General features: G+C 31.2%; 1 protein-coding gene and 1 long non-coding RNA gene across 2 annotated transcripts in view; one reads left to right on the top strand and one right to left on the bottom strand.

The window, feature by feature from the left end:
- LOC139427063 (uncharacterized) overlaps positions 1-16,445 on the bottom strand; it is a 28,873-nt gene extending 12,428 nt beyond the window's left edge. The window contains exon 1 of the long non-coding RNA XR_011638221.1: positions 16,250-16,445. This is a non-coding gene — a long non-coding RNA (uncharacterized lncRNA). The remainder of the gene's footprint in view (positions 1-16,249) is intronic.
- Positions 1-26,579, top strand: part of LOC110282148 (uncharacterized) — a 92,969-nt gene that overhangs the window by 24,045 nt on the left and 42,345 nt on the right. The window contains exon 2 of the mRNA XM_043046232.2: positions 21,189-21,332. Coding sequence (XP_042902166.2) covers positions 21,194-21,332 — 139 coding nt within the window. The 5' untranslated portion in view covers positions 21,189-21,193. The remainder of the gene's footprint in view (positions 1-21,188; positions 21,333-26,579) is intronic.

Genomic DNA, 26,579 nt, shown 5'->3' with positions numbered 1-26,579 from the left:
CGAGAAACATCAAATAATTTAATAGATACAATAAATAAATTAAAATTATATTTTAATTAATAATACTTATAAGAAACTCCTTTATAAGGAAGAATAATTAAAGAAAAAATTTCCACTTCACTACACAAAACCCCTCGTTTTTGCTACCATTATGCGACTGCGTCCTTAAAAAAAGTTCAGATTTAAATGATAGATAAACTATGCATAAAATTGGTTCGTTTTGAGGGATTGAACGCCCTTCACTTTTACCACTTTTCATACCACTTTTCATTCTACTTCATTTCCACTTTCATTTACCACATACCACTTTTCATTCTAAAGGGAAGTCATGCATTCATGCCTTTGTTCAAAACAATATTTGAATTTTTCTTTAGCTGGCTAATGTATAAATTAGGCTACAAGTCATTAAAGTATAATACTATTAAAGAGTATATAAAGTATTATGGAGGTTAAAAGTAAAAAAGTCCAATTGATAAGTTGAAAAAAAAATATAATCAATTATAAACAAAAGAATTATCAACCATCACTTAAAAATCTTCCATTCACAGCATTAATCTTAATAATGATTCATCACTGCTTAATAATTTGCAGTATATAAAGTTTTTAATAAGTTTTCAAAAATTATGTAGATAGAACAATGAAATTTATGCTGTTGCATACGCTTTCTTAGATGTGGTTTAAAAAAGATCCGACGTTTTGCACCCATGGAATTTCCGTTGCATAAAAAGATATTTAATGATATTTATTTTTTAATATTCTGTATTGAATGCAGTTATTAGTTTTCAATAATCGAAAAAGATTCAATACAAGGTAGGAATGTATTTTTAATAAGCTTAAAAGTATTTTAATTTTGGAATTTTTTGAAAGATTCTTTCCTTTCCAAAATTCATTTGATTAAGAAAAATAGATTTGAAAGAAGCTTTAAAAATGTTTTTTTTTTTTCCTTTTTTTTTTTGTAAGAGCAATCTTAAGATTAAATGTTTAAGAAAAATACTTTTAAAATAATCTCAAAAAGGGGAACAAAAAGAAAAAGTTTTTATTTCGTTTTAAAATCTAAACACATTACTAAAGCAAATCAAATATTTTCTCTAGAGAGCATTTTCTTTATAGATCGATACTTTCTCACTCTTTCAAAATTAATTCTCTATCTTTTCACAAAAATAATATTGAATTCCACGTTCGAAAGATAAATCATTGTTTTACAAGTCTTTTAATTAGAAATTATTTCTTTTTCTGCTAAGTTCTTTTGGTGCAAATTGTTTACATGCACTAAAGAAATAGATAGCAAATAAATGCTATACTCAATTTTGATTAATAAAAACAATTTAGTTGAAAATGAAAATATATTTTTTCATTAGATTCATGCCTAAGAACTATCTATTTTTATACATTAACTAAATTGCTTTTAAAAAACCTTTAATTTTAAAAGCTCAATTTCTGAAAATAACAACGTTTCTTTTCGAATTAGTCATTTAAAGCAAACGAGTTGAGACCTTTCGTTAGTTTGTCTTGTCGATTTTGATTGTATTAAAATTTAGACAAAGAAACAAAAATATTACTGAAATTATCGCTTAAATTATGCATAAACATTTAAACAAGCTTATTGAAAAACAGAAAATCATTGAAAAATCGATATTAATAAATCAATCTATGATTTGTATAATTTCTAAAGCCAAATTCATCTAATTACAAGGCTAATTAAAAAATATGAATTATGTAATAGTTTCCCAGTTAATGAATATTCAATAAACAATTTTTTCATCTTAAAACTTTTATATCTCCGGATGAGATGTTGATGTGCAATTTTATTCTTAGAATGCACTGTTAGAATTGCACTAAAATAATCGGTAGCTATATGTCCTTCCAATTAACTGTAAATTTACGGTTAGAAACATTTCTTTATCTATACGGCTTTAAAATCCTTTGCAGCTGGCATTCTCAAGAAACCTAAATACAAAACAATACGGGTTTGTCACCATTTACATTTGAAAGGGTTTCAAAACCGGGAAAACGAAATTTTACTGAACCTTGAAGTTAGGTTGAAAAAGTAAGGCTTGTTGGAAGAGTAGATATCGACAATGTCAACCATCATCTATGAAAAGGTACCCGACCATAGAGTTAACATGCTTTATATACTAGTGAATTGGAATTGTATTTTTGAAGAGGTAGACACACTACAGTACTCCAGCACCAGAACTATACCCATGATAGAATTGGAGGAGCGGATACCAGATAACGGATTCGATGTACGGATTCATTGCCGTTTTGAAAGAAGCCGGGAGAGCTGTATTAAGATCACGGTCGTAGATGCTCCCATTAGCAGTTGAGTGTATGATCGAGCCAAAGTAGCAAGAGCGCGAGGAGTCAGTCACAAGTCAACTGTTCAATCTGTTCACATCACGTTCGGGGCACGAATGTTATAGAAAATGAAAAGGTTCCCCATCTATGAAAAGGTTCCCCACCATAGAATCCAGTTAACATGTCTTATATACTAGTGAAGAGGAATTTTGTGAGCTTTTCGTCAGGAGTTGTGTTTGAGATGTGTTTTGTCAAGTCATTTTATCTAATGCGGGAAAGACTTTTTGCGGTTGTTGTGCGACAAGAATGAGTGGGTTATTTTTACATAATATTTACGTCAACAATACATCAAAATTTGTGTTAGATGAAAGGTCCAATTATAGCAAATAATGGTTATCAAAAGACATAAAATTTGTTTTACGTTAATAAATTCATTTTTTTACGATTACTTTACCTACCACTTTTTACTAGGTAAGAATGAGTGCGTTTTTTTTTACATAATATTTACGACATCAATACATCAAAATCTGTGTTGGATGAAACGTCCAATTATAGCAAATAATGGTTAGCTAAAAAAAGTAAAATTTGTTTTACGTTAATAAATTCATTTCTTTTACGATTATTTTACCAACCACTTTTTACTAGGTAAGAATGAGTGCGTTGTTTTTACATAATATTTGCGTCAACAATACATCAAAATTTGTGTTAGATGAAACGTCCAATTATAGCAAACAACGATTATCTAAAAAACGTAAAATTTGCTTTACGTTAATAAATTAATTTTTTTTACGATTATTTTACCAACCACTTTTTACTAGGTAAGAATGAGTGCGTTGTTTTTACATAATATTTACGTCAACAATGCATCAAAATTTGTGTTAGATGAAACTTCCAATTATAACAAACAATGGCTATCTAAAAAACGTAAAATTTGTTTTACTTTAATAAGATCACTTCTTTTACGATTATTTTACCAACCACTTTTTCCTAGGAAAGAATGAGTGCGCTATTTTTACATAATATTTACGTCAACAATACTTAAAAATTTGTGTTAGATGATAGGCCAATTATAGCAAATAATGGCTATCTAAAAAACGTAAAATTTGTTTTACGTTAATAAATTCATTTTTTTTACGATTATTTTACCAACCACTTTTTACAAGGTAAGAATGAGTGTGTTATTTTTACGTAATAATTACGTCAACAATACATCAAAATTTGTGTTAGATGAAACGTCCAATTATAGCAAGTAATGGTTATCTAAAAAACGTAAAATTTGTTTTACGTTAATATATTCATTCCTTTGAAAATTATTTTTCCAACCTCTTTTTACTAGGTAAGAATGAGTGCGTTATTTTTAGATAATATTTACGTCAACAATACATAAAAATTTGAGTTAAATGAAACGTCCAGTTAAAGCAAATAATGGTTATCTTAAAAAACGTAAAATTCGTTTTACGTTAATAAATACATTTCTTTGACGATTATTTTACGAACCACTTTTTACTAGGTAAGAATGAAAGCGTTATTTTTTCATAATATTTACGACATCAATACATCAAAATTTGTGTTGGATGAAACGTCCAATTATAGCAAATAATGGTTAGCTAAAAAACGGAAAATTTGTTTTACGTTAATTAATTCATTTCTTTTACCATTATTTAACCAACCACTTTTTACTAGGTAAGAATGAGTGCGTTATTTTTACATAACATTAACGTCAACAATACATCAAAATTTGTGTTATATGAAACGTCCAATTATAGCAAATAATGGTTATCTAAAAAACGTGAAATTTGTTTTATGTTAATAAATTCATTTCTTTTGCGATTATTTTACCTACCACTTTTTACTAGGTAAGAATGAGTGCGTTTTTTTTACATAATATTTACGACATCAATACATCAAAATCTGTGTTAGATGAAACGCCCAATTATAGCAAATATTGGTTATCTAAAAAACACAAAATTTGTTTCACGTTAATAAATTCATTTCTTTTACGATTATTTTACCCTTCACTTCTTACTAGGTAAGAATGAGTGCGTTATTTTTACATAATATTTACGTCAACAATACATCAAAATTTGTGTTAGATGATAGGCCAATTATAGCAAATAATGGTTATCTAAAAAACATAAAATTTGTTTTACGTTAATAAATTCATTTTTTTTCCGATTATTTTACAAACCTTTTTTTCCTTGGTAAGAATGAGTGCGTTATTTTTGCATAATATTTACGTCATTAATACATCAAAATTTGTGTTAGATCCTTTAGAAAAATTTGCCATAGGTTTGCCATAAAAAAATGCCATAGGAATATCCTATGGCTAATTTTTGCCATACATGTATGGCAAAATTTTGCCATGCGTATATGGCAAAAGTGTATGGCGAAATTTTGCCACAGGCAAAACCCCATAGGAATATCCTATGGCATTTTTATATGGCAAATTTTTGCCATACGTATATTGCAAATGTGTATGGCAAAATTTCGCCATAGGCAAAACGCCATAGGAATATCCTATGGCATTTTTTTATATGGCAAATTTTTGCCATAAAACTAAGATGTGCTACAACTTATGAAGAAATATTTTTCCATAGGCTATGGTACACCTTTTCCATACAGCTATGGCAACATTTCTCGTTGATATTTTACCATACATCAAAAAGTAGTTACTTACAAGAATCTTTCGCAATGGATAATAAAAATGCAAAACTAAATAATTGTAGAATAAAAGCTTTTTTTTCTTTAAATTTCTTTGATAAACTTCCCCTGTTTCACTTGCGGAATCCTTTCTGAATGCTGTTCTTATTTAAATAAATTTTGAACGGTTAATACTAACCGTTAGAAAATGGCTCCGGTGGTCAAAGTGAGAGGGGAAAATATTGGTTATGTTGATTAGGAACAAAACATATTAAGTACAGGAAACCAATATTTGTTAAAACTGTAAAAAACAAGAAAATAGAAAATGGGTCTGGAGGTCGGAGCCAGTATAAAAAACGTTAATTTGATTGATTGGCATCATAATTAGTTAGATAAGTGTCAGATATTAGAGGAACTTAAAAGAAAGAGAATTTAAATAATGGCCGGAGCGAGTATGAAAATTTTTTAAATTTTGATATGTGATGCTAAACTTAAAATTAAACAGACTACTAAAACAATAAAATACTATGGAAACTCAAAAGATAAAGAGTGGGGCTCGTGGTCGAAGTGAAATTAGTTTAAAATAGACCAAACGGTTCAAAAGCCGAATATGTAACGATGCAACCAGTGGTGGCATGTGAACAAAATTTTATCTATAAAAAAGAGATGGTATTAGACTATGAAAAGCTAAGAATAGAAAACAGGCTAAATTAGTTGATCCCCTACTAGTGAGGGATATAAAACTCAGAAAATTTATGTATAGTTGTGTTATACACAGTTAGAAAAGAGAACGCAATATAGAAACATTGGTAAATACAAAACATGTTTAAGACATGATTAAAATTGGTAAAATTAATAATTGCTATTGACACTTGGTGAGGGATAGTAAATAAAAATTAATTGGGTATAGGGAATCGCTATGACGAAAAAGTTGTAAACTTAAGGAAAGGATAAATTGCTAAAAGCATTTTTGGTAACAGCAGCAGATGATATGGCCAGGGACTGTCCCGTTGATGATACTGAAGCAAAATAATTGTCAACCACTAATCCAGCAAATCTAGTTAAGTGATGACCCTAAGCTATATATAAATATGTAACAGAACATTGTAAAGTATATGTGGATACTTAAGAAATATTAGTTGTAAGATAGTAAAACGCAGAGGCATGATAAAAAACAATTTAATGGCAAGCATAAATTAAACACAAAATAAAAATATCAAGCCCTAACATATGTAAGAAAATGTAAAAAAGCATTGCAAGAACCTAAGTGGAATTAAAATCAAAATCTAATGAGAATGTAAACACTGACTTTGATATTGATATATGACAGCAATAAAATGAAATTGTCGCGGAACAAGTTAAAAGAATTAAAAAATTTTAATTATTAAAGAAATGATGGATCTGGCTTGATGATAAGAACTTACTGCGTTTTTCATCATGAAGATTGTTTACAAATTGCTATGGGGAATAGAACACCATCAATAATGGAAAAGTGATGCGACTTTAAAAATTTATATAAAATCAGAGGGAGGGGATAAAAAGAAAGATGTCCTTTAATCAGAAACAGTTGGGAAAAAGAAATATAAAAATTTTAGATAAAAATATAAATTGCAAGATATTAATTAAAGTGTACAAAATCAGCGTTAACAAATAGCAAAATTTAACATAGCGAAAACCTATACCCAATCGCGACATATTTTGAAAAGATACCGATAATAAAAGTACCAGACAGCCGGAAATTAAAAACCTAATAAATTCAGATAGATAATCGCATATGCGTTTGCAATAAAATGTTTTAGACCAAGAATGAGATCGAAAAAATATTAAAATAAGTAGCAAAATTTAGCGAAAGATTCCATTAGTAGTGGATGACACGTTAATAAGGCGATCTGATACTCTAAGCCTAAATAAATAGAACGTCGGATTTCAAACAATCAAAAATGGAAAAATTGGCCACCCGGAGGCCAAAAAAGACTCACCAAGAGTGCCTTGTGGGATAGCATGTTGAACTTAATTAACTTCGGGGTGAAAACATGGATATATCTTTCTTTTGGAAGATATTTTTGAGGACTCCATAGGAGATGTTGTTTCGTTGGTGGGGATCTAGATCAGCTTTTCCCTATGGTATACTGCCATACAAATCTTAATGCTTACCATTGGCCTATGGTATACTGCCATACAAATTTCTATGGTTGACATAGGCCAATGGTGACGTGCCATATAAATGCCATACATGTCTCTATGTTTACCATTGGCCTATGGTATACTGCCATACAAATCTTTATGGTTACCATTGGCCAATGGTATACTGCCATACAAATTTTTATGGTTGCCATAGGAGAATGGAGACGTGCCATATAAATGCCATACATGTCTCTATGGTTACCATTGGCCTATGGTATCTTGCCATACAAATTTCTATGGTAGCCATAGGCTTATGGGGTTTTGCCATACAAATTTCTATGGTAACCATAGGCGTATGGTATCTTGCCATACAAATTTCTATGGTAGCCATAGGCTTATGGGGTTGAGCCATACAAATCTCTATGGTAACCATAGGCGTATGGTATCTTGCCATACAAATTTCTATGGTAGCCATAGATTACCATAGGCTTCTCTATGGCAAATTTTCCTAGGGGATGAAACGTCCAATTATAGCAAACAATGATTATCTAAAAAACGTAGAATTTGTTTTACGTTATTAAAGTCATTTCTTCTACGATTATATTACCAACCACCTTTTACTAGGTAAGAATGAGTGCGTTATTTTTTCATAATATTTACGTCAACAATACATAAAAATTTGTGTTAGATGAAACGTCCAATTATAGCAAATAATGGTTATCCAAAAAACGTAAAATTTGTTCTTCGTTTATAAATTCATTTCTTTTACGATTATTTTACCAACCACTTTTTACTGGGTAAGAATGAGTGCGTTATTTTTACATAATATTTACGCCAACAATACATCAAAATTTGTGTTAGATGATACGTCCAATTATAGCAAATAATGGTTATCTGCAAAACGTAAAATTTGTTTTACGTTAATATATTCATTCCTTTGACGATTATTTTTCCAACCACTTTTCACTAGGTAAGAATGAGTGCGTTATTTTTACATGATATTTACGTCAACAATACATAAAGATTTTTGTTAGATGAAACGTCCAATTATAGCAAATATTGGTTATCTAAAAAACGTAAAATTTGTTTTACGTTAATAAATTCATTTCTTTTACGATTATTTAACCAACCACTTTTTACTAGGAAAGAATGAGTGCGTTATTTTTACATAATATTTACGTCAACAATACATCAAAATTTGTGTTAGATGAAACGTCCAATTATAGCAAATAGTGGTTATCAGAAAAACGTAAAATTTGTTTTACGTTAATAAATGTAATTTTTTTCCGATTATTTTACAAACCACTTTTTACTTGGTAAGAAAGAGTGCATTATTTTTTCATAATATTTACGTCAACAATACATCAAAATTTGTGTTAGATGATACGTCCAATTATAGCAAATAATGGGTATCTAAAAAACGTAAAATCTGTTTTACTTTAATAAATTCATTTCTTTTACGATTATTTTACCAACCACTTTTTACTAGGTAACAATGCGTGTGTTATTTTTACATAATATTTACGTCATCAATGCATAAAAATTTGTGTTAGATGAAACGTCCAATTATAGTAAATAATGGTTAGCCTAAAGTTGAAAAATTTACGTAAAATTCCATATAAACAAATTTGTTCCGTTTAACAATTTTTACCAACCACTTTTTTCTAGGTAAGAATGTGTACGTAATTTTTACATATTATTTACGTCAAAATGTACGTAAGTTGAAACATCAAATTATAGAAAAAAGTGGTCATCCAAAAAACAGAAAATACGTAAATAAATTCAAACCGAAATTTAAATGGCAAATTTGCTTCGTCAATAATACGTAAAATACACGGAATCAGTATTACTAAATCTATATAGTAAATATTCTTTCGTCAATCGTTCGTAAAATAAACAAAAGCAATCTTACCAAAGGGCCATTCCGTTCATATTATGGAAAATTTTAATGTAACCAAACCATCAAATGTCTCAATGGTGATATCATTCTGTCTGTATTTCGTAGAACTTAAAGCGTACTGACATTTCCCAAACATTTACGTTTAATTTACGTATCTTGCTTCATGAGATATTGTGAATAGGTTCAAATTAACGGGAATCGTCATAAAGTAGCTCCCATGAAAAATTAATAAGTTGGAATTACTTACAAATTTAATAATTAAAAGTGTTTAGTTAAAAGTTTCTTTTAACAAAGCAGTTCAATGCAGCTCTGTTATTCGAAAGAGGAAATATCTTTTCCCTTGTTTTCTAATTAATATTTATTTATATTTTATTCATTTTCAAATAAATGGTATTAACATCCAAAGGACGATTGTTTGGGGTACCGGTTAAATGCATACTGGGCAGTGGCCTTAAAAAAATTGATGTAGAGCATACCGGGCAACTGCATACATGGAAATTAACTAGACCTAGTATATATTTCGGACACTTACCGGTGGAAGTTAACAACTACCAATTTCGATCGTTCACAGTATGCATCCTTAATTAATGATTATTTTTTCGAAGGACTGACTCTTATGCGTATCTAATCTTACTGTAATTATAAATTTTAGTGTCACTGAATAGCAAACATGGCTACTTTAAACCAAGTAATGCAAAAGAACAATGGTGTAACTATATCAAGTAGTTATGTATGATGTTTCAGGTAAAATCCTAGAATACAGGACTGAAGAGGGCTGGTTCACTCCTTTGAAGAAACTCTCGCCTCGCCAATCCTCCGATTTTCTCTAATGACGTCACTTTGGCGCTAAGCTCGCACTTTTACTTCAAGAGCAGAGCGTTCGGCCTTACTAGCTCTAACCAATATTGGAGCACTTCTTTTTGTGACATATTCTAAGACATTTAATTGTTATTTTCTATAATGACTTTCCTCAGTTTTTGCCGTGAATTTACAAAATTTTATAACTATTAACGAAATGCCAGTTTGCGCTATTGCAACTTGCAAAAATGCTGATAGAAAAACAAAAGGAAAAAATATAATTTTCCGCGTGTTCCCTAAAGTAAATGAACAACTATGTAAAGAATGGATTCCGAAATGACACAGTTAATATAAAACAGCAATACGTTTTTTCTATCGTTGAGAACTTTTATAAAAATTCGTTATCTATCTAAATAGAAACCGCCTCGTTACTTCAAAAAGAAAGGCACGTGAAAAAAATTAATGGATAAAGTCAAAGAAAATTAAAACGTAAGTAAAAAGTATAAATAAAATATATATTGTACAATTGAAATTCTCCTAATAGTTTCATAACTTATTTTTTTAATGTAGTCATTCTAAATATTTATGATTCTTTTAAAAATTATATTCTCCTGAATTTAAATATCTATAAATTATATGATCTTAAATTTAAATATTTATAAGCAATTGTAAAATTTTTAATGTCATTATGAACCTAAATTATTATTTTGTTTCAGTAATTAGCGTTTAAGGTTGATTTTTCCTAATGATTAAGTATGAACAAATTGCTTTTAACGGCATATTTTAAAATCAGGGATTCTAAATTTAACTCAACTTATTGTTATAAAAGAATATGTAGATAAAAAAGTGTCGATATATGCTTTCATTTTTCTTAATAATTAAAGTTAAAACTAAACTTTTTAAAATAAAGTATTTATAGTGTCATTTTCGCCAACTAGTAAAATATTTTTGTAAGTTTAAAATGGTATTTTTTTAATATAATGGCCAAGAAAGTTTTTTAAACTATGTTTATGAATGGAAATAATGTGTTAATTACGTAAAGTTTGAAAGCTAATAACCAGAAAAAGTCTAACTTATTTTTAAAAAGAGAAAGATGCAAAGTTATCATAATATCTTTGCGTGCGATCTTCCGAGATCTGTGGACACAGTGACGTCATGAGGAGGGAAATCGTAGCTTCAGCTCTAAGAGCGGAGTGAACTAGCCCTTCTATTCTCTTTAGCCCTGCCTAGAATAGCCCTCATTTTGGCGACTTTAAGAAATCTCACCAAGTTGACGATTGAACAATGTTGCCTTCTGATTATTAAAAAAAAAATTAATTTTAACCTGATAAGTTTAAAGAGTCATTTTGAAGCGAAAAGAGCTACTTCTATGCTCTATTTTTTGAAACTTTTATTGCAAAGTCACAATTTAAGTGCTTTTATTTTAAATAATATCTTGCAGAAAAGAATTGCTTTCAGAAAATCACCAATTATTTTAATACTTTGAAAGAAAAAGCCTAAATATTACAGTAAAGATCCACTGTAAAAAATGTTCGCGTGTGTGTACTCCAAAAATGGCTACTTTACACTAAAGTGGGGCTTCACAAAGTGTTCTACTACACCAAAACCAAGGATAGTGTAGTAAAGTAACTACCACCATGTTTGTTATACATTAAGATATTTTGCATGTAAGTCTAAAGACTAAATTTAGGATACACTATTTCTTGAAAACAAATTAGTTTGTTAATCAAACGTCGCACAGACAGAGTATTAATATGACAAAACTAAAACTAATAGAAGTTAAATATTTCAAAATTATTTTATGTGAGCATAAATATCTTTATTCTACAACTAAAAACATATATGCATTTTAGAACAGTCCAATCAATCCGAAAAGAAGTGGCAATTAATCCATCACAATTAATATTTTTTATCAATCAGAACTTTCTTGTCAGTTGAATTCGAAAAGAAGTAACCTTCATGTATTCGAAACAGATCTTTGTCGCTACAATCAATTTCTTGATTTTGCACCATTATTCGCGTTCTAATAATGATCCAATCATTCATGTCATTCCTTTAAAAATTTCACCACGAAATTTACTTTAATAGTTTAAATACGCACTAATTATTCCCCAAATTTATGGAGTTTTGAATATCACAACATTCTTCATTAAAAAGCCGCAGGTTAGTATATCAGTTAATTGCATTTAACTTTAACGTGTGTTCATTCAGAATTAACTAGAAATAAAGTAATCATTTGAACAATTTTTAGAGTTTTTCAACACCGAATTCGGATAGGTATTGTAGATAAATAGATCCAGGCATGCATTAGGTAGTTTCTTTTAACTGGAATAATTTTGAATTTATATAATTTTAAGTTACATCTGTCGATGCATTTATGCTAAGTAATTAAAGCGTATCACTGATAAAAGACTTTGGTAAAACTTTTAAAAACGCATCACTTACTTTTTTTAATAAAACAAAAATGAGTTTCTTTGTTTTTCTAAGAAGGATCTTTTTTTTTCTAATGCGAATTTAGGTCGCAGTATCGATTTTTAGAAGCCTAAATGAAATCGATACTAAGTGTCCAGGAAGAAGTGATTAATCGGCTGTGAAAAACTCAAATCGAGTTTAAATTGATTTGGAAAAAAAAAAATCGATAAGTATCAACTAAATGGTATTTTTTACGTGACTAAATGAAGATCATTAGAGCATAAAATGAATCAAACAGGTGTGAATACTTTCTTCTTGAAAAAGCTATGTGTTAGGCAGAGATAGAAAGAAGCATACATTAATTACTAGAAAGAGTGACGCTTATAAAATTTTTGTCATACAAGCAAACTATTAGTTAACCAGTCATGTTTTCTTAAAATACTTCAGAAAAAGTTGCAATATTTATTCGAACTTAAAAATATTACTTTAGAATTATTGCATTTAAAAACAAAGTAACCAATACTAATTCAGTTTGCTTGAAAATTAGTGAATTCTTTAACTATTAGAATGGGCTATACAATAAAATCTCATTTTAATTGAGTTATTTTATTTAAAAATACCTTTTTTGAAAACATTTTTCAATCAAATATTTTTCCATTCAAAGAAAATAATTTTTGCAAAATTACATACCGTTTTATTCTTGTAATGAAAGCAATTGTGTTAACAAGTATATACACAGTCCAGTCACATTAATGTGACCACCTGTCAAAAGCCAGAATAACCACCTTTGGCTGAGCGGAAACGTGCAGGAAGAAAGTCAATTAGGTTTCTGAAAGTGTTCACTGGGATGTTGAGCCATGCCGACTCCAGTGCCGTGGCCAGCTGCGCTAGATTACGCGGTTGAGGATCCATGGCGCGAACAACCCGATCGAGGTGGTCCCACAGATTCTCGATTGGGTTTAAATCCGGTGAGTTTGCTGGCCAGGGGAGTACGGTAAATTCATCCTGGTGCTCTTCGAACCACGCACATGCACTGCGAGCTGTATGACACCTCGCATTGTCCTGGTGGTAGATGCCATCATTCTGAGGAAAAATCATTTGCATGTAGGGGTGGACATGGTCCGCATGGACAGATACGTACTTGTACTGATCCATCGTGCCTTCCACAATGATGAGTGCACCCAGTGAATGCCAGGAAAACATTCCCCAAACCATAACGCTCCCTCTTCCAGCCTGCAGCTTTCCGGCAATTGTTGCAGGGTGTTGCTTTCAGACGTTTCACGCCGTATACGCCAACGTCCATCTGTCCCATGGAGCATAAAATGTGATTCATCGGAAAAAGCCACCTGTTGCCACTCTGTGGACGTCTAGTTGCGGTACTGGCGTGCAAATTCCAGCCTTCGTCACCGATGAACAGCAGTCAGCATAGGTGCATTAACCAGGCGTCTGCTGCGGAGGCCCATGCGCAGCAACGTTCGCTGAACAGTTGTTGAGGATACACTCTTGGTAGCCCCTTGGTTCATCTGGACGGTCAGTTGCTCAACAGTTGCACGTCTATTCGTCTGAACGCATCTCCGTAGCCTTCATTCGCCTCTGCCATCTTTGGCCCGTGGTGCACCACATGTGCCACGCCGCTTGTTTTGTATAGTGCCATTTTGCCATGCACGGTATACTTTTACCACGGCGGCACGCGAACAGTTCACAAAATCAGTCGTTTCCGAAATGCTTCCACCCTTGGCCCGAAAGCCAATAATCATGCCCTTTTGGACGTCGGATAAATCGCTACATTTCTGCATTGCGCCAACGACTGAAATGCTTTTCGATGCCCTAGGACATCCAATATATACACTGCACTGTAATGTGCTGCCACCTGCACTCTGTGAGTGGTTATTTCACGTTGACGTCGAAAGTAGGTGGTGGTCACATTAATGTGACTGGACTGTGTATATTACTGTGAATGACCGAAATTGGTGGTTGTTGACTTCCACCGATCAATGTTGACAATCATGAATATAAATTAAGTTTAGTTAAGTGCCCTACATCAACTTTTTTTAAGGTTCAATACCCTGCATACCCTACACTAATGTTTTTTTCTTGAAGTTAAGTGCCACTGCCCGGTATACATTTAGCCGAACACTGATGTTTCTCCTAATCTATCCTCAACAGATATAAAAATATCGAATAAATATAATAATATCAACGAATAAATTCATATCACATCGGATATAACAAATATTTCGGACATTCACCTAAGCGACTATGTGATTGTTGGCATTCACCGGTGAAAGCCGACATTCTTTTGATTTCGGTCATTCCCGGTAACATATACATTAATTTTCTTGAATTCCTTTACCAAATTCTTAAATTCCTCTACCAAAGTGAAATACCATTCATAACTCTTTGATATAGTTACACCAATGTTCTTTTGCATTATTTGGTTTAAAGTAGACATGTTTGTTATTCAGTAACCCTAAAGTTTGTAATTACAGTAGGATAAGATACACATAAGAGTCAGTCCTTCGAAAAAAGAATCATTAATTTAGGATGCATACTGTGAATGACCGAAATTGGTGGTTATTGCCCTTCACTGGTGAATGTTGACTATCACATAGTCTGTTTGGTAAATCTCCGAAATATATTCTAAGCCTAATAATAAAATGTCCAGTATACATTCTCCCGGTATGCCATACATCAATGGTTCTTTTGATCACTGCCCTGTATGCATTTAACTGGTACTGCGAACCAGTAGTGTACGCAGAATTTTTTCTAGGGGGGTGTTCACAATTTTCTGAAGCTACTAAAAGAAATTCGAGTATGTAATAAAGCACTATTATTTCCCTAATTTAGACAGCTAGAGAGTTTTGACTTTTTATTTAGACAACACTGTTTACTTAAATTTTGATTTGATTTTTTTAAGTTTAAGAACATAATGTAATATATTCTCGCATGTAATATCTTCTGAAAAAAGTCCAATGTCATATGGGTGGGAAGTAACACTTTGAGGGCCACTTTCACATTCATCAGATTTTGTTATGCTAGAAACGTTTTTTTTTTCAACGGAAGTATCACATTTCCGTACAACAGAAAAACTTACATTGTACTCCGTTCCCCCTAAGATTCCAGAATCATCGCGTAAAGACCTCGCGAATAACAGCCAGTCTCGAAAACTATCGAGACTGGTAAAATAGAAAGGAACCAGTCCATAACAGTATCACGTGAATTTGGTTTCAAAAGTACAACCCTATTATAGTAAATGTTTTTTTCAGTATTCTGAGAAATACCGTGAGATAAAAAGGTAGGCATAAGGCAAATAAAAATATATAGTCTTAAAAAATAATACCCGCATAATTTCTACTAAAATGCTTACTTTTGCCATTTTGTCTGAGCTCAAGGGGGGTGTTCAAACCCCTAAACCCCTCCCTTGCGTACGCCACTGCTGCGAACACTGATGTTTTCCCCAGACTAGCCTCAGCAGATATTAAAATATCGACTAAATATAATAATATCAACGACTAAATTCATTTCACATCGGATATAACAAATATTTCGGACATTCACCAAAGCGACTATGTGATTGTTGACATTCACCGGTGAAAGTCGACATTCTCTTGATTTCGGTCATTCACTTTAGCATATTAACACACAAAAGAGAAGTATCATCCTTATTATACAGTTTTTTTTTGCATATTTCCTACTCAGTAAAATGAAGTAAAAAAAGAATATGCATTCGGAGTCAGCGAGTCCTTCGAAACTCTCGGTCATAGATTCTCAACCATTTTAATGTAGCCGCTCCCCCTAAGGAGCAGAAAAAATTTCTACGTCCCCCTTTTTGAAAATCCAGTTATTTAAGCAAGGGGACGGAGGGGTATGTGCTGAATTATAAGAGGCAACATTTTCTTAAGCATTAAATTGGTATAGCACGTGTGTGCTTTAAAGTTAAGAATAACATGCTATATTTTTAAATTGCGTTATTAAAAATTATTTGATCTAGTTAATTACAAATAAAAATGAAGAATGAAAAAGTTTAAGTTAAGGAAAAATTTAATGTACAACAAAACACATATAATGAAAACTTACATTGTAAATAATTTGCATAATTGTAAAGAAGGTTTGAGGAACGCGTCCTCTCTCCACGCGAGTCAGTTTAGAAGTGAGCATGAGGGGGGTTTTCAACCGGTTAAGCCGGCTGGGTGTACCTCACTTTAGTTCGTTTTGGAGTGGACAGGATGGTTGTCGAGGCACATAATTGGGGACTGGATGGTTACCGAGGCACACAACAATTGGTTTGAGTTGTTTTTCAAAAAAAAAAATTATGTGCATGTTAACTTGATTCTTTTCTCCCGGCAGGTAACCACAGTCTATTCGTTATAATCAAAATAAATATAGCAATGAAAAAAAATACAACAAAAAATCTAGATTTAAAAATTGTCATTTATTCTTAATTAGATAATTAAAAAAAACACCCCAAAATATATTTTTCACTCTAATTTGACCGATAAAACTATGTTAGTGGGATGGTTCTTAGCGATCGGCTCAATATTTTTAGTGAGACTTTTCTCTTTTTTGGATCCGCCACAGTACTGATTCTTTGTTCGACAAGATAGGAAGGCAATTAACAGTTCAGGGTACCTTAAAGCCTGTGAGAACCATTTTAAAGGTTCGATTCTCTGAATCTGAACCTCTGCTGTTTCACAAAAGGGTTCATAACCCATTGAGGGACTTCCAGGGATAACCTTCAAAACGGTTAGAAAAGTTCATGTGAAAAGACTCAAGGAGTTGGCTTTTGTATCATCAGAGGAAATTTCACCATTCATTTTAAGATCGATAGGATTGGAAATTCAGTCAACTCATTCCGACTAAAATTCCACAAAAAGTCTCAAATGATAAAAATAACTGATTCTGTAATGATCAAATTGAGCTAGTCGTCGTGAAGTTGCAAATTAACACTATCAAGTTTTGCAAATAAATCCGTTTTTCTCAACGTCTATCTTAGCAATTTGCCTCTCAGAGCTACACCTCAGTCTTCGAGGAACTCATACACAGCGTCAAAAATATTTTAAAACCTTTTGAGACATGCTTCTTTGGAATGTCAGCGTGCAAACGATTGAATCGTTTTTCTTACACAAATGTCTGAATAATCGATCGTTGAGAGCATTAATGCGAATTTTGTTCTCAGCATATTGCAAGACAGCTAGTCTATGAATCATGCAGCTTAAATATCTTTCAAAGGGCGATAAACCCATGATGTCGACCAAGAATTTTTGGCATAATATTCTCAAAAAGAATCTCTTTAAAATAGACAATATTAAAAATAGATTCACCTACAGTTCTTTTACAAAGCATCTCTTGAATACTTTTTCCTTCCTTAACACCAACAGTAAAGCCTCATTACTTGGCAAGGTTGACTCATGAACTTACTACGGAAAACTACGTTGGATATCAAAAGTTTGCATAAGGAAACGTCTTCAGGCATCTCGTCAATTCGTCATCACGCTGTATCATTGCTTAATGGGATATTTTTCATTACTTTGGAAGAGGCTGTAAAACTGTTTCTAAAACTTCCTTGACCGTAGTAAGTCTTCAGAAACTTGTCCTTGATTTTTGTGAAAAATGACTAATCTTCATTTTGTTTGTCAGGATGAATTTTTCAAAAAAGAAGGTTTCATAGCCTCATTAGATAAAACATTGTTACAAATTAAAGGTAGTTACATAGGTAGTTGAGAGTTCGACGGCGATTTAAAAAATCCGAACTTCGAGCACGTGACACTGTTTTGACGACACTTCTTGCTAGTCGACATTTTTGGAGGCAGCAAAATGCAAGCAATGAAAGAAAATCAACTATTTCACAAAATTAATAAATAATTTACGATAAAGAGCTAATTTGCTGACGTACCTGGCGAAATAAATATTGAAATCGAATCGATACTAAGGGGGGAAACTAAAAGGAAGCGAACGAAAACCATCATAAAAAACATGGTTCAAATCAAACATTCATACTGAAAGCGCATGCATTTCTATTTTCGCCAAATGACTTGAATGAGTCTGAGGGAAAAACAACTGACTCATGCGCTGCGCTGGTTCGAATTGGAGAATAAATGTCGCTTGAGTTCGCTGTATTGCTGGTACAAATGGTGAATCGGATAAATTTATAACATTAATTTAATATTTTTCTAATATTAATTTTATTAAATTTATCTTAATTTTATAATTTTACTTGGGAGTCTTAATATTAAATTTGAATGACAAAATATGCTCATCGTCCCCCTACAGCCCAAAACAAGTTCACCGCCCGTCGACATACTACTACCGCCCCGCAGGGGGGGCGGTATAACCCCCGTTGAGAAGCAATGCTCCAGGTGAAGGAAAGCATACTAAGACAGATTTTGGTCAATATAGTGGTTCCATTGTCGCAGTATTGGAGAAATGATTTTCTATATCTGATTCTTTCTTGAAAAAGAGTATATTCTAAAGAAAACGGTTAAAGGACCCGATTTCGTAATTATTTTCAGCGTACTTTGAAACGATCAGAGGAAGAAATGTTCTTAGCAGAATAATCATATTACAATAATAAGCGATTTAAAAGAAAACGGCTGAAGAGCCCGAATCCGTAATTATTTTCAGCATACTTTGATACAATCAGACGAAGAAATGTTCTTAGCAGAGTAATCGTATTACAATAATAAACTATTTAAAAGAAAACGGTTGAAGAGCCCGATTCCGTAATTATTTTCAGCATACTTTGAAACAATCAGAGAAAGAAATGTCCCCAATAGAGTAAGCACATTACAATAAACAATAATGAACAATTCTATAATTAGGCGTTTAGAATTTATCAAAAACTCGGAAAAGAGTGAATCCATAGAAATATTTATAAATGTAAATCAAAGTATAAATTCTTAATATGTCCATTAAAAATTTTATAATTAATTTATTTGAATAAAAAAACTTACACTGTGGAATCTTACTTATCCGAATTTGATGTTGAGAACTTATACATTATTTCAAGCTTGTACCGAATCTAGCACAAGTTAATAGCGTTAATAGCAAATAATATATATTTTAAAGGGTATAGTTGAATTTAATCTGCAATGTACGAGTATCAAAACTACTAATATTATAACCCTTTATGTCAATTGAAAAACAGACGACTACTATTCACACTGAAAATATTATGGTCAAAATTACCAGAATATGGTAAATTATAGTAAAAATAATTTTACTGATTCTTACGTGTATCATAACCTATTACTACTATAAACCTTTGTGTTACTGAATAATAGACGACCACGGAAAAAAAAAGTATGGTCAAATGTACCAGAAAAATGTATGTCTTTTCTGGCTTCAGGGGAACACCATAAAGCACGGTAATTTTTACCGCTTCTTAAATGATTTTGGTAAACAATAAAATATGGTTTTAAAATTTGATATAAAATTTGAAGAATGCTTTTATCGTGATAACTTAGAGCACGGTATAAAACCATTTAGTGGGTTAAATTTATTTCTCAGTTTTGTGATTTTTACTAAAATGTGTAGTAATAAGAACTATAATTTAGTAAACCTTTTTTATTAAATGAATGATTACTAAATGAATGTAATATTTAGAATATCATTTTATTGGGTACAGTACTATTTTGTCACCAGAAATGCCACGATAATTTTACTAACATATTTTCACCTTGGATAGTAAAAGAATTCTTTCCAGGAACTTCGTGTAATAGAACACGGTGTTTCAGCATTTTTCTTGCTCAGATATCAGAATTACGTACTGTGCGTACTAATTATTATTTTCCAAATATTTAAATAAGGAATTCACAAAATACTTTCTCTTGAATGTAAAATTAATTTATATTTACATGATAAACAAAATAGTTTTTGTAAAACTCTCTATAAATTAATTTCATAAAAATCTGATGTCTTTTCAACACCAAATTATATACAGTTTAATTGGTGCCACAATTCTTATAACTTTCAAATCAAACATTACATATTTTCGAAAACATTAATGTATGATCTTGATTGTTTAGATTTGAATCTTCAATGCATTTACTGATACAAACCGTAAAAGAAAAGTTTTCACTTATTTTTCAGTATTAAATCAGTATATGATGTACAATCAGCTTCGTTCGTCTTAATATTTCTTTTGTACTAAGAGAATTTACAAACAAATTTTATTTCAAGCGTCCTAAATTAATGACCGTAATTTTATTGTCTATAAATATTTGTGTTACTGAAAATGTTGTTCATGCGGAGTAATGTAGAGAACATTCTCGGCGTAGGTTCAGAGTGAAATCCACCATTTTTAGTGATACTAAAATCGTGTTCGTATATTAAACGATAAAATGTTTCTAAAAAATGCAAATTTGTAAAAAATCAATGTAATTTTTTTAGCGATTGATAGAACCATTGAAAACCTTGTAAAAAGAACTATTTTCCAAAAAAATTAATGTTAAAAATATATTAAAAATTAATAAAATGAATGCTAGTGATTTAGAACGACATCACATAACGAATTTATTTTGACCCATTAGATTAATCCTAAAAAAAAAAAAATTATAGTAGAAGTTTGAAAAACGAAATCAAATCTATACTGGCCAAATTGTTAGACTCCCAGTAAGATTCTATGTAGAATCATAATTATCTATACAGCTTTATTGTTTCTACGCGGCAAAAACCCGTTTGCACTTGCTCGGGTATCACTCGGTTAAACTAGACGATGCATTATATAAAAACAGAATATTTATTATATCAGGTATTTATTATTATATTATAATAATTAGACGCTCTGTAGTTTTTCTAATAATTAAATGTTCTGAACGAGTTTATATGCAATACTTTTATATTCAGCGATGCATGTAATGACTTTTTATTCGAGAGAATTTTTATATATTAACGTATTGCATTGCAATGTTAAGCAATAGATAGACGAACTTAAACTGGCTTGAGCTGTGTAAAATGAAGAAGAGTGTATTTTCAGGAAAAAAGAGGTGAAAAAATGATGTCAAATATTTTGTTTCAGGTGGAATGGAGCCGGTGAGTAAAGCGAGTCGCAGTTCAAAAATTCGTCGACAGAGAAGTCATGAATGGAAAGATTATGACAGTTCTTCCGATAATGATGAAGAAAAACAAACTTTCAGATATGAAGAATCAAATAATCAAGAAGGTAAATATATTTTGAATCACAATCTCTCGTATAAGAAAATTAGTATATGAACAAATATTCACATTCGAGTCTATAGTTAATTGAATTATTTAGCTCATTTTGAAAGTTAATTAAAAATTTTATGCATCAAAGTGATTCTAAAATATTTCCTTAACAATCATTCTGTAAAAGGAGAGTTTTACGATTTTTGTTTTATAATGATTTTGTGTTACTACTTTATACGATTCATTTATTCAAATAAATATCTTTGATCGTGTTGACATAAATTGAATTTTACAAACTAAACATTTTAACTGTGAAAATCACCAAATAAAAAAAAACAATAAGAATAATTAAGAATAAATAAGAAAAATAATAAATATGAATACTAAATAATAAATATGAATAATAAATGATAAATAAGAATAATAAATAACAAATAACAATAATAAATAAGAATAATTTATAAGAATAAATAAGAATAATAGATAATAAATAAGAATAATTTTCCTTTTTATAACCGTCATTGTACAGCCGACCCAATTTTTTGGGTATACGACTATTCATATTCAACTACATAACTTTGTAGTTTTGAACCCAATCCAGAAGACAAGGGAACTCCTGGATCTAGAAATAGGAGAAATTTGCCTTCGTGAAGGACTTTTTGAGGGAACTAACCCGCATTTGCGTTACATGGTGAGGAAACCCACAAAAAACCCCCACGGTTAGCCTAAGGGCAAGGGGATTCTAACCTATGATCCATCTACCACTGAGGATATTTTACGTCAATACTGTGGTCGGTGCAAGCCGGGTGCGGCCATTGCTGGGATTCGAACCTCATTGGAAGGTGAACGCTCTTTCCAGCTCATTCAAGTATTAGGGTAACAACAAGGAAAACATTTCAAATTCCTTACTAAAACTTTTAGCATCTGAGCACGTAAAATAAAACCCTTAAAAATCTTGCACAAATTTTATAAATAAAGCTCACTTTATTTTGCATTATTAATTTTTTTAATAAAATTTTTATCTTTTAATTTTCTTTTGAATATTAAATACACTAATTCAGACGTATATTTTTAAATAATATTTTTAAAAAACTTTATTTTTGGCCGTGCTAAATCCCGGTGAACATGTCATGCAATAGTCATTGTTGCTGGGGAAAAACAAGTAATTAGTTTTAACCTTAAAAAGTAACATAAATATTCATAGCAAAGTTTATTTTACTTATTGCTTGGTCACATAAATATTAATTTATAATTAGGTATCAAATTGTATTCAAAGAGTAAAATAATTTTTCCAGATAAAAATTTGTTATATTTATTCCATAATTTAAAATTTATTTTATTGCAATATATTTTAATTTTATTTTATTATTTTTATTAATTATTGTAAATTGAGTTAAACGTAGCTTTTATTTTACAGAAATAACAAATCAATTAAGGCAGGTTAGGGATAGGTCTTGAGAGACAGGTCAAGGGAACGAATCGTTAAAGGAACATCAAAACTGCTACAAAAAACATTGAAAACTCCCTAAGTAATCAATATTTCAAAGGAAAAAAAAATATTTTAAAGTAATAATTTTCCTCAATTTTTTATCGTACAAGAATAATTGAAATTAAATTTTCAATAATTAATTACTTGTGAAAATCAATCTAATTGAATGTATTAGTACACTGATCTAAGAAATCAAGAGCAGACAATTATCTCTAGAAGATTTTAATGAAATTCAACATGTACAATACAAAACAAGTAACACTCACATGCATGATTGTACGTAACACACGTTGGAGTAGGAGGGTATGAAACTGCAGAATAAGCAAAAAATGGGATTCATATTTGAAATAAGGCCTGTGTGTGGTGTACCGTATAGATTTGTTATTTAAGAATAAACCATCGCGTTGTGTTCCCTTCTTTCAACTAAACTAACTAGTGACCTCCGTTCCAGCATGGGATACCTTACTCTTATCTTTAGTTAAGTTAGTAAGGTGAACTGATCTTTTACTAATTTCCGGAATAAATTTTCTATAGTAATTAATGCAATCTAAGAAGGATTAGACATCAGTTTTATTTTTAGGAATTTTAAAGTTATTAATTACATCAGCATTTTTCTTTTCAGGATATACCTGTCCTTTATTAATAATAAAGCCTAAATATTTAATTGTATCAGTTAGGAAAGTACATTTAGATGGTTTTACCTTTAAGTTACTTTGGATTAATCTATCAAAAACATTCTGTAATTTAGGAAAATGGTTATCAATGGTATCACTGCAAATGATAATGTCATCAATTTACACCCCAACACTAAGTGGGTCTAGACCTGATAAAACCAAGGACATAAGTCTTTGAAATGAGCTTGCACTTGTTCTTAATCCAAAAGGAGTTCGAGTATATTGAAACAGTCCTTTGTGAGCTGTTACAGCCAATTTGTGCCTATCCTCCTCAACGACAATCTGCTGTAAAAACCCATTCATTAGATCTAAACTAGAATATACCCTCCCACTTGCCAGATTATCAATGGCTTCTGAAATGTTTGATATTGGGTATGTATCAGGGATCACTTTTGTATTCAAGCCTCTAAAATCTGTCACCAGTCTAAAATCCCCTGAAGCTTTTTTTAACTAACATAACTGGTGCAGCAAAGCTTGAAACTGAAGGTTCTAAAATTTTTGCCTCAATTAAAATGTTCAATTGTTTATCCATTTTATCCCGTAAGTGATAAGGAAACCTATATGATCTTTTTTTAACAGGTTTATCATCAATTAAATCAATTTTATGTTTAACTGCATCACAACCAGGTAGGTCAAGTACTGATGTTGCAAATACGGCTTTATTTTTTTCTAAAAATTCTAATAACTTCTTTTGATTTACTATATCTAAATGATCAATTTTTAAAGTTTCCTCCCAATTTAAGTCTGACTCTGGAAATTCCCTATATCACATTCTTCAAACTGATAAATTTCTTTAACTTGTTCTTGATTCAATACTGGTGAAATATCTACTATTTTAGTTAATTTATTCAAACTGATATCGCTATCTGTAGGATCAATAATTTTCACCAAAATTCTATCATTGTTATTATGAATAGATCTACCTACCACTTATGGTCGTTCTTCAGGGTTGTAAGCCTCAGTCAAACAAAGAGAGGTATTTAATCGATTCTTAATCTTGATTCTAACCATGCACTCGGAATATGCAGGCCAAACCTTCTTTTCGTTTACATAACCATAGGTATTAGTATTCAAATTCTCAACAACTGTAATAGAAAGGTTATTAGCATTCAAAAATTTAATTTTTTGATCATTCACTATCATACAATTCCCTTTAAAATTTAATATACAATTATTGGTTTGTAAAAATGGTTGACCTAGGATTATTTGAAATTTCTCTGAAATAGGAACTGGTGTTATATAAAAATTTGCTACATATTCATTATTGTTAATCATAAATTTTAACTTTACTTGCTCTTGAATGTTTATCAATTTGCTTGAAATTGTCCTAACTTTAATGTTACATTTAAATTTATTGCACCCCTCTGGAATATATTTCTCCTCAATCACATTTATAGATGCCCCTGTATCAATTAAAGCAATATTTTACTTATCCTCTAACATTACCTTTATTGTAGGCAAATTGCCTGACTCATTTATGAAAATCTCTTGCACTGTCATGGGGTCACTCTCCTGAGGTTGTGCCATCCTGGAGCCCCTTTTCAGTTTAAACCTTTATTTTCTAACTTAGCCCGACAATTTCTGGCTATGTGGTCCTCCATACTACACCTGTAGCATCTTATCTTTTTTTTTTATCTTTCTTAAAATTTTGGTAACTCATTTGTGATTTTTGTAACTGATCTACCTTTTCGGTTAATGATATAACCTGTGCTGTTAATTTGTCGCATATTTCAGCTAAATTATGGGTAGATTCCACTGCATATACTTCCTCCTGTCTCCGCATTTCTGCTTGTCCATTAAACGGTTAGGCAAAAGGATTCAAAGCACTGGCTGTCATTTTTATCGCATTTTCTTCCAACACAGCCACCCTTTTTAACTCCGCCACATCCTGCGGGCCTCTAGCTAACACCCCTCTCAAGATTTCTGGCTTAATGCTGCTTCTTAACATATTTAAAAGCATATGTTTGTGCTGAACCTCTGCCGCTTCCTTACCTACCTCCCCAAAATTTAATGCTTTACTCTTTAAGGTAGCTTGAGCTATGAAACGTTCCACCGGCATATTCAGTGGTTGCTTAAAATTTAAAGAATCAAAAAGGCTAACATTAAGTGAGGTATGTCTTATATAGTTTTTCCTTAATACTTTTACCATACTATCACATGTATTTGCTTCATCCCTACTTTCATTTAACAGCTATCTGGCCTCCCCATATAACCTGTCCCTTAACACAAATCTTTTGTCACTTTCTGACCACAAAAATTGGGATGCTGCATCTTCTATCCTTTCTAAAAATTCAGACAAAGCAATGCCCCCTTCCCCTCTAAAAGTTGGTAACAAGGAAATATGCATTACATTAAGTGTTTGTGGGACAAACACCCCAGCTACTGCCCCTTTATCTTTATCCATCGTAATGTACAATTAAAAATGCATAAGATAAATATATAATAAATTACATTAGTATAACACAAGTACTTGCACTAAATATATCAATTAAATCATAATCAACCCTAAATTTAAAATGCAAACAATTACCTGACTAATACCACTACTATAAACTTAAATAATTATCTTATTAGCATACAAATAAATAAATAAACAAGTAAGGTTAAGTCATGCTAGAGGTCACGGCACCATTTTGTACCGTATAGTATCGTTATTCCTTAAATTTTAAACATCGCGTTGTGTATTTCATTCCTAACCTAATTTAATTATTAATGATCCCCCAATTCTCCAGCATGGGATACCTTACCAGTTTATCTGTAAAGTAAAAAATAAACACCTCATGATACAACAAGAAAACAAATACAGTTTAAGATTAAATAAAAGGGTTTATTAAATTAATTCAAAAAAGGAATGAGCCCTTAAGGGACTTGATTAAGAAACATTTTAAATATAAGAAAAATAACACATTTATTACGAATAAAAATGAAAAAAGTTATCCGATTGGACTGGCATCAAACAGGAAAAACACACATCATCGATTACCACGGGCTAACATCATGCCCCTTATACGGATATGTTACATACCATATTCCATCGCACAACCCTTTCGGGTACACATAACTCTTTACAGGAGCGATTCATATTCTTTGAAGCAACAGG

This window comes from Parasteatoda tepidariorum, chromosome X1 (genome assembly GCF_043381705.1).
Source record: "Parasteatoda tepidariorum isolate YZ-2023 chromosome X1, CAS_Ptep_4.0, whole genome shotgun sequence".
NCBI classification, from domain to species: domain Eukaryota; kingdom Metazoa; phylum Arthropoda; class Arachnida; order Araneae; family Theridiidae; genus Parasteatoda; species Parasteatoda tepidariorum.
This window is presented reverse-complemented; position numbering and strand designations above follow the sequence as displayed.